This window comes from Pelecanus crispus, chromosome 17 (genome assembly GCF_030463565.1).
Source record: "Pelecanus crispus isolate bPelCri1 chromosome 17, bPelCri1.pri, whole genome shotgun sequence".
NCBI lineage: Eukaryota > Metazoa > Chordata > Aves > Pelecaniformes > Pelecanidae > Pelecanus > Pelecanus crispus.
The window spans coordinates 8,762,620-8,775,898 of record NC_134659.1 but is presented as its reverse complement, the minus strand read 5'-3'; the positions used below and the strand labels follow the sequence as shown (position 1 = coordinate 8,775,898).

The 13,279-nt window shown below is 40.3% G+C and overlaps 1 protein-coding gene across 1 annotated transcript in view; it reads left to right on the top strand.

The window, feature by feature from the left end:
- The window catches only part of LZTR1 (leucine zipper like post translational regulator 1), a 43,030-nt gene that overhangs the window by 675 nt on the left and 29,076 nt on the right, over positions 1-13,279 (top strand). Inside the window, 6 exon segments of the mRNA XM_075722262.1 lie at positions 460-539; positions 921-1,029; positions 2,670-2,753; positions 4,275-4,332; positions 4,924-5,063; positions 6,039-6,240. Coding sequence (XP_075578377.1) covers positions 460-539; positions 921-1,029; positions 2,670-2,753; positions 4,275-4,332; positions 4,924-5,063; positions 6,039-6,240 — 673 coding nt within the window.

Below are 13,279 nucleotides of genomic sequence, written 5' to 3'. Positions count from 1 at the left end.
CCGCGCAGCTCCTGCCAGCGAGGGGATGCTGGCAGCGCAGCGGTGGGCAGAGCGCCGTGGGTTGCCGCTGTTTCGCGCGCCCTGCGAGAGTGCCGAAAGGGCGCGCGGGCAGGGGGACTGGGCTGCTGCAGCCCCTCGGAGCAGGAAGGGTGCCAAGGGGGGTCACGGATGTCTTTGCTTTGCTCCTTTGCTCTGGACTGCATAGTCTGTGTTGTCTTACCTGTGCCTCGCTTGCCAGCTCTGCCACAGATTTCAGCAGCATCGTCTTTCTAAGCATTTATGCTTATAGCGCAAAGTCTGTCATAAAATCTCAGACTTAAGAAACCAAAACTAGCGAAAACACTCAGAAATAGTATGGTAACTTTTAACAGTTGTTTCTTTTTTGAATCTGCACAATAGCATTGAGTGCCTGAAGCATGACAGGGGTGTTTGATTGCTGCTGTTCTAAATGTTGTGCAGGGCTTTTACCACGGGGACCCCGCCAGCACCGCGGTATCACCACTCAGCTGTGGTCTATGGGAGCAGCATGTTTGTGTTTGGTAAGACAGTGGCAGATTACAGTTGTGCGTGCTTGGAATGATAAATGTGCTGGTATTGTTTTGAAAAAAGAATGAGATATTTTTAGGAAGTGTTCAAAGATCTTATTCAGTAGCAAGTCCAGTATTTTTCATGGCTGACTGTGATTTCACCCTTAGTTTGGAAATACTTTTGCTGTTTTCTCTAAAGTGAAGAAGACTTGAAACTCATTACCATAGTGTTTCTTTAGGGGTAGGAGTGGAGGAGAAGTCTCCCACCTGTAGTAGTCCATTGGCCAAATACCTTCTCTTTGTGTGATCTAAACTTAAGTTTTCTTCTGATAAAAAAACCGGAAGCATGTATGCTCTATGGCATTTGAGTCTAATGGAATTGTTGTTGCCCAGGTGGCTATACTGGAGACATTTACTCCAATTCCAATCTGAAGAATAAAAACGATCTCTTTGAATATAAGTTTGCAACTGGACAGTGGACAGAGTGGAAGACTGAAGGAAGGTAAGGAGCTGGCATCGTTACCCTGCTCTTGAAGAGGACTTGAGCATACCTCAGCAAATATTTAAAACGCCCAGTTAGAATGGGTTACAATGCTAATATTAAGGCTGCAGGATGATTTCTGCTCTACGTTCTTGATAAAGGTTTTCTGAAAACTGTCTTTTATTCTGAAGGAGTTTTCTGTAAGGCCTCCATTCTAGAGTGTACTATGTTGGACATTTCACCAAAATCCATTCTTCATGTTTCATTTCTGTGACAGAAGGGATGGGAGCAAAGGAAATTTTTTTCTTTTGAATTGTTTCTTTTTCAAGGATAGCATGAAATTTGTTGATCCCTCATAGTTTCGATTTAGTTTTATCTCAAACCAGTTTGAAGCTTATTTGTAGTTAAATCTACACATTCTTTTCTGAATAAAGTTTGACTTTCTTGGAGTGCTCTGAAATGCACACACTTGCTTGAAGCGCCTTAAGGTGGTGTGTGTTCACACAAATAAATTCAGGAGCAGATGAATGAGTTGGTGATGCATATTTGGATCTGTTGAACACAGGTTCCTGAGATTCAGCTTTCCAAGGCAAAATCATAACCAGTAATGCATTACTTCTTAAAGTTGACTTTGTGCATATTTCAGCGTATTATCCATGGCACTGATTTTGACCCAACTGCTTAATGTTCCCCACACCCACATATGGGATGTACTATGTCTTTACATGCAGTTCATTACATATTTGAAGTTTCTGAAATGCTGATTTTTTGGGGGGGTGGAGGTGGGGGAAGGGAACATCTATTATTGTGATTTGTAGAAGGGGGTGAGGAATGCACAATCCATTCTTAAGTTACTGTTGCTCGCTTCTGATGAACATATGTTATGTTTTAGAACATAGACCACATTAGTAATTTCTCTTTCTGGTTATTCTAGCAGCTTCAGACATTTTGGAGAGTAATTCTTACTCATATTTTACAAACTCAAATGTTCTTGTCTTTCCCCACAATTGCAAGTGTGCATACTGCACAAATGCCCTCAAATGAGCTAACGTTACATCTGCTGGCCTTGTAGCTTTGTTCAGCCCTTCTTGGCTGATTTAGTAAAAACAACAAGGATTGGGGAAGAGAAGTCATAGGTTTGATCTTTTATTGTGGGCACTGCATCTCAGGAATGCCCCACTAAACAATCCCAAATAAGCATTGTGAGCTCTGTCCCAGGTCTAATTTTTGTGTTCCCATCATCTTAGTGCGTGAAAATATGCATGGGATTTTTATAGCATGAGTGGATTGCCACTTTGCTGTAATGATAGTGCTATTAATTGTCCCACTATTTAGCTACTTTCCCTAAAATCCTTTAAGAGTATTTGAGGCCTGGCAAGGCATTAATTGGGATTTTTTTTTTCTTTTTTTTTTTCTGTATGCATTAAGGTAATTTTTCTCTAATGAAGGAAGCAGAGTGTAAAATTCTAAAATGTACCTTTCAAAGGCTTGCTTTGTGTTTTGAGGGTGTATGACAGAAGCAATTTCTTGGCTTGAAGCCATTTTGTGTAGGGGACTTTATTCTTCTTACATGTGCATTTTAGCTGTCGTGCAGATCCTTCTTACAGCACCTCTGCGGATGATATAAGATTTTTTTTTTTCCTTAATTTTCTCAATTGCAGATTGCCAGTTGCGAGGTCAGCTCATGGCGCAACAGTGTATAGTGATAAGCTGTGGATCTTTGCAGGATATGATGGCAATGCACGGTATGTGGTGGGATTGCTCTCTCCTTGGGTGCTTTTGTAAAATTCCAGTCCCTTGCTTTTCACCTCTGTAGAGACATTTTCATATACCAAGCGATTTAAACACGTAACTGGAGCTTTGCAAAACCCAGCCTGTTGTCAAGCATTACATTTTTGCAATTCACCTGTTCATGTTCAAATAAGTGTGTGTTTAAAACCGAAAAACCTGGTGACTCAGAATGGCTATGGATGTACAGTTTGACAGCCTTCCTGGCTGTAAAGGTGCTAAATGATCTTTGAAATTTGGCAAATGAGCATTTCTCAAAAGATACCTGCCACAGGCCTTCTGATGTCGCTGAAGACATATAGAACAAAGCATGGATTTTCCCTGAAGTCATGTGACAGAACTAAGAACAACATGTCAGCTTTTTGTCTGAAAATATGTGATACTCTTGGTGGGATACTGCACCGAGATACCAAGACTATTTAGGTTGAAGGGAGATGAGCTTTTGGATGGGAGAAGACTGGAAATGAGCGGTACTGAGAAGTTAGGGAGAGTCTGGTGCTTTGCCCCAGGTGGCAGCTCTTCACGTTTGCTCTTAGTCTATCAGGGAAGGATCAATTCTGAACACATAATTTTTCTCTGTCTTTATGACCTTGAGAAGTATTTTATGTTGATGCACAATATTTGCATCATGAGGGCATATAGAGATTGTCCCAAACTAGGAGCTGCCTCAGCATGCTGGGCTGCCTCCTCTTCTGACGAGAATCTGCAGAAAAGCTCTGCAAAGCTCCAGGAGAACGGCTGCTAATTGGAAAAACAGATGGAATCTTTTCTTTATTTCTGGAGGAGGAATTGGCAAAAGATGCATGACTCTGTGGAATTGCTCAGTTCCAGCTTAGGGAGTTCCCCGGGGACCTTGGGTAGCTGGAAGGAGGGATTGGGTGAGAGAAGCTGTCTAATTTATGTTAAATATGTCTGATCATGTTAAAAAATGTCTTTTTATGGAACATGAGCCTCCAGGCAGATTTGAACAAAGGAAGCATCTGTAGTTTTCTCTGAGTAATTTTACTGGGAAAAGCATAGTCAGATACGTAGTAGTCAGTGATATGTCAGGTTATCCGCTTCGTCCTCCTTTATGTATTTGAGGTAGGATTCAGCCACATAAATAATGACTGTGGTCAGTCTCAGGGGTTAGCAGGGATGGGTAGAAGAAGGCAGGGTAATAAGGGGTTTTTTTTTTTAAAAATCCCGAAGATTAAATAGCTCAAATCCTTAAGCTCCAGGCAGAGTTGCTGTGTGTGACTGTTAACTGTAGTATACTTGTAACCAGAAAGATGCTAAAGCAAGCTTATATGGTGGTATAAAATTTATGCATAGGACAAAAAGATTATAGTAGTTTTTTCTGTCAGCAGGAGTAGGAGATTCTTCCTGTGCAGGAGGAGGAACGCTGATATAATAGGATCTCCGTCCTTTCAACTCTGAGCTAAAAATTACCAGAAATAAACTCTTTAAAAGCAAATGTTTTTTGTACTATCACACAGGTTAAATGATATGTGGACAATTGGCCTGCAGGATAGAGAGCTAACATGCTGGGAAGAGGTAAGAAGCTTTAATTTGAACTAACTCATAGAATTTTCTTTTTTGGTTTTCATATACAATTATTTAAAATTTCCTATGCTGGATTATACTGCTCTCTCTTCAGAATGTATTTGTCACACAGCTGAAAAGAAACAGTTCAAATTTGATTTTGTTTATGTATTTGGAAAATGAAGTGTATATGAAAGTGGTTTTTTGCTTATGAACCTGTGAACTGGACCTAGACTGCCCATGGTGGCTTTGCTATGGCCCCTACAAAAAGGGGCTGCATTTCCCCCTTTAACCACTGCCGCAGACTAGGAGCTTTGCCGGCTGCTGTCAGGATCAGAGTCCTGATCCTTACAGTATGAGGGGCTTTGGAAATGTGGTCTCTCATCCTTTTTATCCATGGTAAAATTAGTTTGTGCAGACGTGTAAGCATGGGTTTAGTTGATTACCTGTAGCCAGATTTATAGGGACTCGGTTGTCTGCGCGCATTGCTGCCATGTGGTCTGTCTGTCTCCTGACGTATCGCCTGGTCCTGCAGCACACTCAACACGTGTAGCTGTGCGCTGCAATAATACATTTCAAATTCAAACTTTTGTTATCTTTCAGATTGAACAAAGTGGTGAAATTCCTCCTTCGTGCTGTAATTTTCCTGTGGCTGTTTGCAAAGACAAGATGTTTGTTTTCTCTGGCCAGAGTGGAGCAAAGATTACCAATAATCTCTTTCAGTTTGAATTCAAGGAAAAGATGTAAGTGTAGAAAGTTAGGCTGCGCAAAATCTGCATAGTCCTTGACTGCTTCTGTTGAGGAATGCACATACTTAAGGGTATTGAGGAAGAATGCTGCATCTCATGATGAGGAAGGGTAGATAAGATAAAATACGGACTGTTTTAATAAGACTTTGTCGTTTGCCATGTGCATCAGATTGGTCTTTTTCAGCAGATGAACAGGAAGTTTAGTAGATTCACTTTAAAAAATAAGCATGAACGTTAGTGTATTCAGAATGGGATGCCAAATATTACCTTCCTGAAAGCTGTTATATGAATACCTGAATAAAACCAGGCAGAGGTCCTGTGAAATACCAGTTCATAGTGAAATCACTGGGAAGTGTAAAACGCATAGTATCTTTTAAAATCTTGAGTATTCAGTTTGAGACATTTGGTGTGACTTTGCTGAATGTGTCGACCATTGCCCTGAAAATGTGGCCCCTCTGATGGGGGAAAAATGCCAAAACATGGGAATACAGACACACGGGGCTGTTCTGACAACCGGGTCTCTCTGGTTACTGGCTGAAGTGGAACCGTAACCGCAACAACAGCTAACGGGCTCCAAACCTTGGCTGAAATTGTGCTATCGTAGGGAATAAGCAATGCCTTACCAGAATGGTGGGTGCCCTTTACTTAGAAGGGTTAGCTGTTAAAATGTGTGATAATAGATCACCGATTCCTTCCCAAGTTGTGGTCTTTGAGCTGCTGGGGTTAACACAAATACAACTGGGTTATGGAACCATGTTGCCTTTATCACATTTTCAGTTAGTTTAGCAACACGCAGCTGACATAGGTCTCTCAGAAATCTGCAGGATTAGTCATCGTCTGTGCTCATGCAGGTTTGACAGCTACTGTAATAGAGCTCCTCTTCTTTGTTCTTACAGTCTGAGAGTTAGAAAATTTACTTTGCAGAAAAGAATTGTAAAAAAACCCGTTGTTTCATTTCTGATGTCTCAGTTGGACACGAATTCCTACCGAGCACTTACTTCGAGGCTCCCCTCCTCCTCCACAGCGAAGATACGGCCACACGATGGTTGCATTTGACCGGCATCTCTACGTGTTTGGTGGTGCTGCAGATAACACGCTGCCCAACGAGCTTCACTGCTACGACGTGGACTCTCAGACCTGGGAGGTTATCCAGCCCAGCCCAGACAGTGAGGTGAAACATTTGGCTCTTGTTTTTTCCTTTTATGCTCCATCTTTTTTTGACCCATTTTTGCTGTCAGGCTGTGGACATGTTTTTGACAAGGACGCTGAGTTTTTGTTAAATAGTAGTAGCTCCTTCCCACCAATGGTTAAGCAGCTGAAATATTGGGGGCAGCAGTCTTTAAAAATTAGTCAGTGTTGACACGTTTAAAACTTCGCTTAGTACTGTTTAAAGAAATACTTGTAATTCAAATTTTGAGTCAGTCATTATCTGACAAAGATTAGGAATTAATTCACTGTGTGGACCAGTTGTTGTGTGGTTGGCTGTGTGATGCTCTTGAAGCAGAATTCAAAACTAGATAAGCTTTTCATTGTTTCACTGTAACAATGCCTGTGTGCATAAAATCTTATAAATGCTGTAATTATACAGAATAGCATTTCGCTTTTAGGTCAAGTGTAAAGTTGCTTTTAAAGGTATGACTGTAAAATAGTAATAGAGATCATAGGGAGGCTCAGAAGTGGCTTTTTTGAACATATTTGTGTTAATAGGATATATAAACTAAAAAACGTAGGTTCTTTACATGAACATAAAAAGGCAGTAGACCAGCAAGAGCCAAGTAAACACCCCAAATGAGAAAATATTTTTAAAAAAAAAAGATGATGAACATGTTAATATGTTTCTTTTGGACTACTTATTACAGTGCAGTGATTGTGTGATAAAATGCCAATTTTTTTGCATAGTGCACTCATAGATACCATCTCTGGGGTAACCTGGTGTTTCAAGTTGAAGTGCTGAGGGTTTGCATGGTTCCAGTACACGTCAGTTCACGTTTCAGTAAATGTAGTTTCAGTGGTCTCTGATCATTTCATTCCCAGAATGCACAAAAAAAGTAGGTTTCTTGAAGCCTGTACTAATATGTGTATTTCCTGGATTTAGAATGGTTATGTTGACTGTGTTTGTTAATCTTAATAGATTTTACCTTAAGCCATGTTAAAATACTTCAACTGATTTAATAGTAGGTTTAGAGTGTGTTAGCTGGTCTGCGGGGAAGAAATACTTGATGTTTGTGTGCTGTATAGAGAACTGCAGAGATGAAGGTTGTACCTTAGAGATGAATATTACATGAATTAGGATCAAATGCAGATTTACCAGTTTTGCCAGAATTGGTATGACAGAGGTGCTCACATCCTTGACTGTTGCACCGTATTCTAGTTTGTTTGCAAAGAGACAGCTCAGCATTTGATGAATGGGAAAATACCATTTACACACTGCCCTTAATAATGCAAGTGGACCTCATTTTGAAAAATCATTTGACCAAAGTATTTCATGGTAGCCTATTTTATGCTTTGCAAAGCTGATTTATTTTCACATGAAATTAATAAAACTGCATCCAGCTTTTTACAGTTGCCTTCAGATGCTGTTCTGTTCCTACTAATGTTATTGTTTGTCACTTAAGGCTTCCTCAGTCATTGGCTCTTTGTGATATGATTGCTTATTGCTTTCAGGAGCAAAATTGCTCCTGACAGTGTTGTAAAACAGTGTTATTGCCTGATTTATCCCCTGCTAAATTTCACTTCATAATTCAGAGCTCTTTTCTTGGGCTGTCTGTAATCCCAGGCAGGTGTCCGTCTGTTAGTTGCGTGTGTTGTATTTTGAAGTTTCTTCCACCGTTACGGCATCTAGAGACTAATTCCATAGAAATGGCAAGTGAGATTGAAGCACTGTTAAAACACAGGATAGTAAATTTTCTTAAAGGACTGATTAACTGCAAGATCTGAGAGACTTTTGATGTTTTAAGTAAGTTTTAAATGATTTTCTTTGTTCTGTAGTGATAACTAGATCATTTCTCAGAATTGTTTTCCTGAAGTTTCTATGACCTTGTGGCAAAGACTTTTTAACAGTGGCAGTGAATCTCTAATGCCATACTATTCCCAGGACACTCTGAACTTGAAATTTCATTTCTTACCCATATCTGTGAATAAAATTATTCACATTAAGTTGAAACAAAGTAGAAGACGAGTGCAATGCTATCTCAGCACTTGAAGAATTCTGCTTGTGTGTGAAGTGATGGTGACCTCTGCTACCATGCAGCAGAATAAGTTGAGATTTTTTTCTTTTTCTAATGGATGGATTATATAGCATATGTTCTTCTTGTATTTTTCTGTATTATGTTATATGATCTTAGAAATGCTGCATTACAACTTCACTTAACAGCACTGTAGCTAGGTTAACTTTCATAGTTATCATCATGTTACGAATTTCCTTAATTCTTTCTTCTTTTGGACTTTTAGCATTGGGTGGGTAAAGCCTCTGAGTCCAAAATAAGAAGGAAGGTGTGGTGCTGATTTAGCTATTAATGCAGTAGTAATTTTTACGGTGCTTTGCAAAAGAGATTTCTTATGCTCATGCCGAAGGAGAGTGACTGCTGCCATTCCAGTCTTTCTCATTCTCTGAACTAAGACTAAGCCAGCCCTGAGAAGCTTTTCAGAGTGATCCACGTGGTGGTTTGGGCTTTTCAGACCCTGCGCATGCCAGTAATAGACATAGGCTGTCAGGCGGAAACAGTATTTCCCCCTGCTACCCTGTTATGGGCAACATGGAAGGTGGCAAGTCGCATGAGACTGAGGAATCTCGAGGTTTTTACCCAGAGAAGGTAGCACAATTTGAGCATTAATAACAGTGGTGCAGGGCAAGTTCCAGGAAGGTCGTAGCAGCAGTTATTGAGGACAAGCAGCAATCAACTATCAGGTGCCATAGGTGCACAGAAAACAGTCTTGCGTTTTCCGCATTTTGGGTAAACAGGTAGAGCAAAAACTGGAAACAAGTCTGGCGCTGGACCTGTTCTAGTTCTCTGCCCAGGCCTCTCGATATTGTTGATGGTGCTTCGCTGTGGCGTGGAGGATGGGAAAATAGCTGAATAAGTAGAAGAGGGGAAACTAAAGTGGAGCAGGTCGGTACTTCAAAAATAAACCAGGAACTCCTATTTTATGCTTTTAGGATGTCTCCAAAGTGAAGATCAAGACATGCTTTCTGAACTGCACAATTGCAATCCATAGCTCCTTGTACCTTCATCTTGATGCTATAATATATGTACATACATATTTTACAGAGCATACAGGGCTATTCTCCATCTTTACTATCAGATGATCTTCACAGTTGGGGATTCCACTTTTCTAAGGCAGCTGGAGGAATATCATGTCTGAGTCTGTGTCTGCCTGCATAACACTGCCAAAGCTTCCTGCAGTGATGGGTTTCCTTTGTACAGGGCTATCAAAAGATTTTAAAATAATTTAAATATATTTTCCTATTTCTTTATTGGCCTTGAGTTTTTCTATTGAATTCAAAATACCCTTGGCTTTCTGAAGAAGGTTGGAGCAGCATAAAAAATCAGCAGGCAATAAGAGGAGAAATGCCCCATGCAAGCACTGTTGCTTCCCAGCAGACAGACGACAGACACGCAGGCATTCAGCAGTCACGGTTTGTGCCACGGCAGAGGAGTGTATTGCAGGGAACGGCGGAGCAGCCCGGGGTCTGGGAGGGGTGCACAGCCATTTGCAGGCGCAGTCACGCAGAACCAAAAGCGATGTCTGGAAACAGCCACTGCCTCATGGAGGACAAAGTGTTGTAGGAAGAAAATTCTCCTTCCTTGCATTGCTTAAAGAAAGTCAGTGTGTGGGATAGTTAAAATGTCTGTGGATCGCTCCCCTGTTACCAGGTGAATTACCGTCACCTCCCCAGTGACTGCAGGTACTAGCGAGCAGTCTGTCTTTCCTGAAGTTACAAGAGAAATCTTTAAAACATGGCCTGTGAAACATTTTAGTCTCACAATTAGGCCTTTCAAAGCCAAGAGCAATAAACATTTCTGACTTTCAAAGCTCTTAATTTTTCTTTTAATAAGCAAAAAGGGAGGTTAATGTGTTGGTAACCTTCTCTGGCTTACTTTGAAGCCCAGTTCTGGAGTTCTTCAGATGGATGACAGTGACGTGGTTTGTGGGCAGCTAAGAAGGATTAAAAGGACTTACTCATCCTGCTGTGGATGAGTCTGCCACGGTCTCCCTGTGCAGAGATCAGTTACGCCCGTTGAGGTATCTTCAGGCAAAAGAAACATGTTGTTATGTGAACAAAACCCTGAATTCCTGCAATGAGGCCCCTAACAACATCTGCCTTCAGATGTGGTGAGTGTAGTTGTCAGGGTATCATGTTCTGCTAGGAGAGATAAAATTTAGTATTTCACAGTCCAAAGAGAAGACTGATACTTTTTATGTTTATAAATAATATGTAGTGTTCAGACTTGCATCCTCTTTAGAAAATATTTTTAAAAAAATTAGGATCTTCATACCAGTGACATTTGAAGTCTGGGCTCAGTAAGCTGGAGAGAGACATCTTGAAAATGTTAGTATTTATAAGAACTTGGTTATCAGAGTAAGTGTAACTAAGATTGCTGCACAGCTCGATTTCTGTTTGTCAAGTCTACTTTCATATCCTTTCTCAGGAGTGTTGTTTACATGCTTTTACAGAATTCTCCCACAGAAAGCAAAATGCAGGCGTATGTGGATGATAGGCAGAAGAAATATATTTCTGTAGCTCACTTACTGGTAAGAAGTTAGAACAATGCAGCATTAACATGACTCACATTACATGGGTGTAAAGTTGGATAACTGAAAGATACGAAATATGGTTTTGAATAAGGAGTAGTTACTCTGCTTAAGTCCTTTAGAGACTGGTTCTTGTTGCATTGCTATAAACTTTTTTCAATGACCTTGAAAGAAAACAGAAAATCACAGTTTTCTCCTAATACTTACTATTGTCCAGAGTTTTGCCAATTAATGATTAAAATAACAGTCCAGTCAGAGTGATTTGGATTTCTTCTTAAGGTGGGCACAAACAGTCCGTATTTCAGTATGTATGTGGAATAATACATCTAAGAACAGGGTGTGTGGTCTATGTTAATAGTTTCCCTTACAGTATCCCTGGAAACAATGACCTAAAAACTTCAGTCATTGTGGGTAGCTGAGGCAAGCTCTCTGTAATGTAAAATGGCTGGAAGTGCTGATGATATTCTTGGCTCCAGAAGCTGACATAGGGTGGTATCGTTTAGTAACATAAATACATTACCCCTGTGTTTATTAGATAGATCTTCCAGTATAATATCTCACCATCTTGTGTTCACAAATCAGGGAGGTTATTCACAGAAGAAATCTGAAAATTATTAAAGATTGTGAAACACAGTGACCAGCTGTGAAGCATAGTCTCTCCTACAGAAGGTTTAAGAAATTAATTCTTCACTGGCCTAGCTGGGGAACAGAGGCTTTTTAATCTGGTAAAATTGGTAAAAGATAAAGTAAGATCCAGTGGCTTAAAGTTGAAACTAGAAATACTCAGACGGAAAAAGAAAAGGAAATAAAAGTTTACAAATTGTAAAGAATGAGGGTAGTGATTCATCAGAGCTTTTTGGTAGGTCATTCACTACTTTTAAACCACAATTTGGTATTTTCTGAAAAGAAAGTTTTCCTAAAAGAAAGGTTCCATTTCAGTACTACTTCAAGGAAGTCTTGTAGGTGGTTTTATGCAGCAAGTCAGATAAAGATCCCCAAAGTACTGTTATGGTAATTTGATTTTTGAATACACACCACAGTGCCAAAAAGAAGCAAATGGTTGGTCACTTGATTTTTGTCATCTGTTGTTAGATTTCACTATATGATCCTTTGAGACACACTCATTGGATTTGGCAATACTTGCTCTTTAAACTGTGCCAAATCCTCTCTGATGAATTATACATTAACACTACTTTTAAAATTTGCAACTGATATATTAAAATTACTTTAAAAGAAAGAGTTTACTATTAATACAGTAATCTGTAAATAAGTTACGGATTGTCTTACATTCTGACTTTTGCAGTGATAACAGCACGTGTTTGAATGTCACTGTTAAAGAATTAACCTCCCTGTTTCTATGCTGTATTCTCTAGTGAATGTCAAATGGAAAAAATCTCATCTTCAGTGTAGAGCGGAACATCAAATGATGTCCACTGTCCCATCCCCTATTACTTACCACAACCAGAACTGCAAAATCTCTAGAAGAGCTGATATCACAACAAGCTTACTCATATTTATGACTTTGCTTTTGTATCTAGTGATTTATCCTGTGTTGTAGGTTTTTCATCATGGTCTTCAACTTTCTATGCTCCACCACAGTCCATGACAGTCCCTCTTCTGTATTTACTGCCTCGTGTGAGGAAGTGGTACTTACTGAGGTGATCCTCTGCTTTACACCATTGTTAAGCTATAATAGATGAATTTGTGTTGGCAACGCAGTTACGATGGTCTCAATAAATATGTTGCAGACAAAATGTTTTCGACTTGCTGACAGTAGTGCGGTGTTGAAGATTTCATGAGAAGTCTTGAGAAGTCTCTACCACTGGAAGTCTTTAAGAACAGGCTAGATGAACCTCTCTCAGGAATGAAATAGATATTGTTGATGCTGCTTGGGGCAGAGGAATGGAAATAGCCTTTAATGAGGTCCCTTCTAGGTATCTCTGATAGATTTTTAATTCCCTCTCTTCTTGTCGGTACAATCAGGAAAATAAGAGGGGAAGCGGAAAGGCTAAATTTCCATCTTAGACATAAATTAAATTTCTGTCATAGAAGAAGCTAAGCTGGGCTTCCAGACCTGGAGTATGGTAAAGAATAGGAGGAAGTCTTAGAGTCACAAAAGCAGGTGGGTTGGAAAGGACCTCCAGAGGTCTCGAGTCTAACCTAGGGTCAGAGCGGGTCTGGTTAGGGCAGGTTGCTCGGGGTGTTGTCCAGTCCATTCCTGTGTATCTCTAAGGATAGAGATCCAGCAGCCTCTCCTTGCTCCTCTTCCAGTGTGTGTCCACTATCATGGCAAAGGATATCTTCCCTTCATACTGAATCAGAATTTCCCATACTCTAACTTGTGTCTGTTGCCTCCTGTCTTTCCAGTGGGCACCTCTCGGAAGAGTGGCTCTGTCTTCTCTGCACTCCTCCTGGGGGCACTTGCAGGCTGTAAGATACCTCCTTTGCCTTTTCTT